General features: G+C 32.6%; 2 protein-coding genes across 2 annotated transcripts; both read right to left on the reverse strand.

The window, feature by feature from the left end:
• Positions 1–435: 435 nt before the first annotated feature.
• On the reverse strand, positions 436–3,416 carry LOC117116635 (N-lysine methyltransferase KMT5A-like). The gene is made up of 2 exons (XM_033260709.1): positions 3,086–3,416; positions 436–1,840 (listed from the first exon to the last, which is right to left on the reverse strand). The coding sequence occupies exons 1-2, from the start codon at positions 3,298–3,300 to the stop codon at positions 1,657–1,659; spliced, it is 399 nt and encodes a 132-aa protein (XP_033116600.1). The 5' UTR covers positions 3,301–3,416; the 3' UTR covers positions 436–1,656.
• LOC117116634 lies at positions 3,118–6,693 on the reverse strand. Its single transcript, XM_033260708.1, has 3 exons — positions 5,604–6,693; positions 3,792–4,026; positions 3,118–3,239 (listed from the first exon to the last, which is right to left on the reverse strand). Exons 1-2 carry the CDS (start codon positions 5,815–5,817, stop codon positions 3,797–3,799), a joined length of 444 nt encoding a protein of 147 aa, XP_033116599.1. The 5' UTR covers positions 5,818–6,693; the 3' UTR covers positions 3,118–3,239; positions 3,792–3,796.
• Between the last annotated feature and the right edge of the window lie 6 nt (positions 6,694–6,699).

Genomic DNA, 6,699 nt, shown 5'->3' on the forward strand with positions numbered 1-6,699 from the left:
TTGTCCTGTATGATTCAGCTAGTCCTGCAATGTTTGGATACAGCTGCCTCATTTGATTTGTACTCAGCAACTTTACTACTTCGCTGCTTGTTTTTGTAGCATAGTGGTCGATAATATACTGCTTAAGTTCCAACCATTCTTGATTCAAGGCCTGCTTGTCCTCACATCCAAACCTAGATCAAAACAATAACAAACTCTATACCGCATACAGATCACGTGACTGATAGGACACAGTGTCAATTTCCAGCTGATCAAACAGTTTACTGTTCAGTCAAGTAGAACGTGAGCGTCCAATCAGCGCTAAAGCCTGGCAGTTCCACTTGGTTGGTTTTCTGATGTTGTTTTATTTGCTAGGCTGCTTGCATGAGGTTTGAGGCTAGAAAATATGTGATGATATCTCGCGAAAAAAGTAAGAATTCCGGATATGTACGTTTGACGCTGGGCGGAAGGCATTAAATTTTGCTTTAGGCTGGGCGGTAGACTTTTAGGCAGGGCGGCTCCGCCCGGCTCAGCCCTGCACAATTACATCTCTGCAAAGATATTCAATTTAATGAGTCTTGTAATATCAAGGTGATCTTTGAATTTATGATCCTATTTAAACAATAGTTTCTTTGTGTATACAGTAGTTTAACATTCTGTATTTACAGTAATGTCTTCAGTACATTGACTTTCTATCCTCCATGGTATTGTGGTTATACTGGATTGTGTTTCGTCCATGTGAATTTGGATGGTTGGTTCTACTGTAACAATAGTATCTTGGTGCACAGCTAGAATTTACTGGATCTAACGTCTTCAGTATATTGACTTAAATTATCTTTTCTTACAAAGATATTGAATTTAATGAATCTTGGATTATTTTAAATTCTCATTGCACTTCCACTACTTGTAGGCGTTTTAGGTTATTTTATTTGATGTGATATGGCTACTTCTAAATCTATCAGGATGATAAAGCACTCTCTCAGAAACACAAAAAACTTCAATTGCACTTTTCGTATGTCCAACTTGTACTAGTTAAGAGAACAAATGTCAAAATTCAATCCTTTTACTTTCCTTGTTTTAGAGATGGCACCAGTACAAATATTGCATCCTCTCTGGCTCTCCTTGTCTTTTTAGAGCACAGTGTGATTTTGTGTAAATGGTAGAAATCTATAACAGGTTTCCTTCTAAATAAAGACCTTTCCAATTAAAGGCCACTTTTCTGTGGTCCTAAATTACAATTGTATTCTATCTATATTATTCTAATTAGAGACCAAAGTTGCTAAAGACCATGAAAACCCCAATACTAGAAGTGGTCTTTAATTGGAGGGAGCACAAGTGTCTTGTGTCTTGAAGTGGCTGCTGACTTTTAAAGTCAGCAGCCACTTCTGCAACAACTGGTTAAACCAGTTGTTTTTCTAGTGAAGAATAGGTTAATAATTGAGAGGCCACACTGTACAGTAGCTGTAAGGCAACCTTTCTCCATCGGATCTTACCTATACTATCTTTTCTTACAAAGCTATTCAATTTAATGAGTCTTGTAATGTCTAGGTGATCTTTGAATTTATGATCCTATTTAAACAATAGTTTCTTTGTGTATACAGTAGTTTAACATTCTGTATTTACAGTAATGTCTTCAGTACATTGACTTTCTATTCTCCATGGTATTGTGGTTATATCTTACAAAAATATTCCGTAATCATAAAGAATTTCCATATCTGCTTTTATGTGTTTTATTGCAAAAAGGCACAATACAGGCAATCCATCATTTAGAAGTACTTTCATTGATGAATTAATTTCTTGTTTTTCTCCATGATTCACAAATCTACCGACTTGATTAACCTTGGGAGTTGTTGCGTCAATACTGAAAAATAAAAATGTTTTAGACCAAAGATCTTGGAGTAACTTTGACTAGTTATCAATGTTGCATACACTTTTTTTTATAAGAAAGAGTAAAATTTTTTATTATTCAGTGTGTTCTTGTTTAAAAAATTGTTTATGTACAGTCAACCTTTTCATTTACATACAAATTAGTCTGTGGTGTTTGTAAATAATGAAGTATTTGTAAATGAAAAGTTTTATAACAATAAGAATACTAGGCCAGGAAATTAATAATTCTTAGTATTCTTTTTGCATTCTCTGCTGGTTAAACTTGCTGTTTAAGTAAATTTAAACTTTAAAATACAAATATAAAATAAATTTCAATGATCTTTATCAGAATATGACACAAAAATTTAAGTTTTTGATGATGTCATTGACTATTTATTTGATGCAAGATTTCTGAATGAGTCAATAAATTTCTGTAAACCAGACAAAATAGTAATAAAAATCAAACATAATTTATTGTATACCACAAACAGGGATATTTCATGGTTCGGTTTAAGCTTTTGGTTATAGGGTTGTGCTTCCTGGTTTTATCATGTTTTAACACATTAATTATATAATTTGTTTTTCCCCATCAAAGTTTGGAATAATATTTTTGGGAGTGTGGGAAGGACCACAAACGTGTGAATTTCACAATGAATGCTTGATATCAGCTGTGTTTGCAAAACACATACTAATATAGAATCAATCTGTCCTGTTCTGCCCAATCACCATTAAAAAAAAATTAACTAGAAAGCACTCAGAGAGCACAGACCTCAACCAAGCATATAAAATTCCTTTAAAAAAAAAAATCTTATTAAAAATAAATAGAAAAATTAAAATTCTAAAACTTCATCCGGGATTGAATCAACAGGCAGGCCCTCCTTACTGGCTGAGCTCTTGTGTGTTTTTTTTTTTTTTAGCAGTCTGTATAGGTTCTTCTACATAACAGCTGATAACCATGTAAATAAGAGGTTGCATACGGTACAAGACACACAAAAAATTGGCCCTCACGGCCTCATTACCTCAAATTCAGATTTTGTTATTAGAATGCTCATTTTCAATTAAACATCATCTTGAAACTGAAAACTGGTACGCGGGGACTACATTATTTTTGTTTTTTTTAAATAACTAGTCATGCACTTAAAAGTGATAAGCAGTTTTTAAAAAAATAAAAGTATTACGGTAGGTAAAGTTTCAAGGAAAACAATTTTTCAAGAAATTTGCAGTCTTTGATTTTACTCACCAATATCCTTTATCCTTGCATTTAAAAAAAAATCTAAATACGCTTGGTAATGTCTCCTCTCTGTTTTCACCTTCTTCAGCAGAAATAAGCTCTCCGGCATATTCGAGGAGGAAATCTCCAGGAAAAAACTCTTTTGTTGCAAAGACACCCTTCCCTGAAAAAAATTCAAATAGTGAAACAACAATACATGGTATAATATATAAAGTTTTAAACATTTAACTACTAAATTGAATGAACTTTATTACAATTAAAATTATACATGGCAATATTTTAGAGAAATTTACTTTTGTAAAAATTACCCATCTTTAACTTATTGTTGTCTGTTGTTAAAAATGGCCGCGACAAAAATGGCCCTGTAAAAATCACCTTGGTAGGAATTGCCCTGGTAAAAATTGGCCCAGTAAAAATGGCCCCAATTTGCGAGTAGGTAAAAATAGCCCCATATTTTTTTCTTTGTTTTTTGATAGAACACAACTTTGTAAATAAGTATTTACCGGTATTAATTCAAATTTACCGGTATTAATTTATTGTACAATAATTGTGACATAATTTAGCACTCATAGCTTTTTCTTCACTTGTTTAATGTCTAAAACTATCAGAGAATACAAGAAACCTAATTGAATCCTAAATTTAAGTAAATATCTAGGGTAGGACAAAACTCAACTCAAAAGCATGCCTGAAAAATCAAGTTTCTTCAACAATTTACCGGTATTAATTTTTCAATTGGGAGAACACTTCAGTCCAAAATTTCTTTTTTGTCACTATTAAAACCTTGCTTGCCTCAATGTCGTTAGAGTCATCATCATCATCGCTTGCAAGCGCATCATAAAATCGTTTAGGTTTCCTCTTTCTGTTTCCCTTTCCTAATGGTGTTGTGAAATTGTTCAACTGTCCAGTAGTAACATACACATTCCGTTTCTTAGCAAGTTCAGCACGATCACCTACAGCAATAATATAAAAATATATAAAGTTAAAAATAGTATACTATTTAAACAGTTACTACAGCAGAATCTCCAAATACCGAACACATGTATCATTAATTTCAAAATGCATTTGTTATAAATTTTATTTTATAATAATAAAAATTTCATTTTGGCAGGAAAAAAAAAACTTCATTTACAAACTCTCAATGGCCTTTACCCATGCTGCTCATGCTGAGTGTAATTTTAGGTGTGCTGTAGGTGGGCGAGTTTTCACACCTTGCAACATTCTATTGTTATTTTAGACAGCTGTCCGGTGTGCAGAAGTAGATTTTAGTGATCTGGACTGAAAAATTTGTTTCGAATTTGGAGAGATTCGGTTATCACAACATGTTTTATTAATAAAATATTAATAAATTTGGGACTTATCATCCGGTTTAGCGTTGATCAGGTACAGTTTTTTTTTAGATTACACTGTATAAATAACATTCCAAATGTTAGTTCAACATCAAATTTTGTTTTATTGAAATAAAAAAAAAGTGAAAATAAAAGAATTGTTTTCATTTATTTTATATTTATAGCCTAGGCCTAGATCGTTTTCAAAAGAAATATCACAATTTTTGTTAAAAGCTTGATATGTTCAAAATTTTGACATACAATGTTAGACAACCCGTTATATCAAAAACCATTTTATGAATGCGAAAGTAAATAATTTCAACCAACAGGTTTTTATTTTAAATCTTAAAAACCCTACTTTGCTTGAGTGGCTATTTATTCTGAAATAGCCCAATTAAACACAATAAATTATTGTGAAAATTTACGCCTTTTAGATAGGGTCGAAACGACTCAAATCCAGACTAAAGGTCTTTTATAGCTAGCTATGACGAATACAGATCGTTTCGGTCGCGCTTCATTTCGGTCGCGGTATATTTTTTTAACAAATATGGAGCAACAATGAAGTTTAGAAAACACAAAATTTGAAATAAAAATACCAGGCCTCATTATCATTATAAGTTCGTCAATCGGTTTATCATACTTTGATAGCAAATAAACTAAGCTAAATTCCAATCAATATTTTATAGTTAACCAGTTATTTGTTTGAATACCATGGGTTTAACCACCCACGACTTGCACATATTAATTAATTAATTAATTAATAAATTAATTTATGCCTAATTAATGTTATAGGTAGAGATGTAAAAATAATTTTTATATCTCTGTGTTTGCAGTAACATTAGTTGATAACAAAGTTTAGGCCTATTATTATTGTTATATCTCGACTGAAGTGAAGCGCAACCGAAACGAAGTGCGACCGAAATGATCGGCTACCGCTATGACCCCCTGGCTAGCCTAGCTCCTAGAGTATAGGCCTAGTAGGCCTAGCCTAGGCGTCCCGCCGGTCTAGGGCCTGGTGTAACGGGAGTTACTATTTATAGTAGTGACGTAATGATGTAAGGGTCACATGACCTTGTACCGCGGGAAAGCGGTAGCGTCTGGAGCATATACATCATGTGATCGAGGTGTGCTATGCTAATTGTCTTGAATAAAATGTTGTTCATTTTAACAAACACTTTATACTGAAGAATAGGCCTACTTACCTCCAAAACAAATGATTTTTGCGGCACATCGAGTCACATCTGGTCGTTTTTTGCTACCACCAGCACTGTGCCAAGCACACAATACCTCTTCGCCTATCCAAGTTTCGTAATTACTTTCAGTTATCTCTTCGTCGATCCATTCTGTCATTCCTATATCTACACTTGGTGGATCTTCGTCAAAAAATTCCAGCAGAACATATTTGAATTCTGTCATCCTTAAATATCTTTATCGATAATACCCAAATGTAAAAAAAATCAAACTCGAACCACTCTCAGCCTAGGCCTAGGCTAGCCACACTATGAATGTGTGCTTGGCTTTTTCCGATCCCGCCCAAAATCAACAGACGCGCGCGGCCGGTTGTTGTTTCCTGCTCAACCAATCAGAAAAGCGGTTTTTGCGCTCAAAGTGAAGTATGGGATCGCTTGATTTGATGGCTCGTTCATTAATATTAATATAAGGGAATTTTAATTGATAATAATAATAGTTATTATTGTGTTTTAAACTATTATTATTAAGATAAATAACTTTGTTTTATTATAATAAAAGTTAAATAAATAATATATATGTTAAAAAATTATAAACTAATATATGGGTCACTCCACCAGGTTGGGACACAATGTGTGACATGAATGCCAAAATTTCAAATTGGTTTTAAGACAAATCTATTCCATTCAGCAAGTTGGTAATATATTGTACTTTCTTAAAAATAAATCTCAAGATTGTAGGATTTGTAATCAAATTGTTATGATGGTAAATATAATGGTCTGTCATTTAAAAAATGTATGGACGTAACATTGACACCAAACTTGCTAAAAAGGCAGTCAGTCATTCATTTAAGCCTGAATGATGTAAATTATGTTGTTAGGAGTTAGTCAAAACAGAGGTAGTTTAAACTGTATTAATATTATGCTTTAACTACTAATAATTAAAGAAAGTAAATACACGCAAATCTATGTTGTTTTTTTTTCTATTGCAGGATTTTATTTATTTAACTGGTTAAGTCATTGTATAATGTCGTTAAACATCAAAACAAAGATTTTATTTCCAATCTATATTTCAAATATGTACTAAGAATGTTTTAGTGTTTTTAATCAA

This window comes from Anneissia japonica, unplaced genomic scaffold (assembly GCF_011630105.1).
Source record: "Anneissia japonica isolate Jap-2015-1 unplaced genomic scaffold, ASM1163010v1 scaffold1060_len253145_cov167, whole genome shotgun sequence".
NCBI classification, from domain to species: domain Eukaryota; kingdom Metazoa; phylum Echinodermata; class Crinoidea; order Comatulida; family Comatulidae; genus Anneissia; species Anneissia japonica.

Excerpts from the sequence above, each read along its gene's own strand:
- LOC117116634 (XM_033260708.1), bottom strand. The coding sequence starts at position 5,817 with ATGACAGAATTCAAATATGTTCTGCTGGAATTTTTTGACGAAGATCCA. Across the intron at positions 4,027-5,603 it reads AAAAATCATTTGTTTTGGAG|GTGATCGTGCTGAACTTGCT; the intron begins GTAAGTAGGCCT and ends TTATTGCTGTAG.
- LOC117116635 (XM_033260709.1), bottom strand. The coding sequence starts at position 3,300 with ATGTTTAAAACTTTATATATTATACCATGTATTGTTGTTTCACTATTT. Across the intron at positions 1,841-3,085 it reads TGCAAGGATAAAGGATATTG|TATTGACGCAACAACTCCCA; the intron begins GTGAGTAAAATC and ends TTTATTTTTCAG.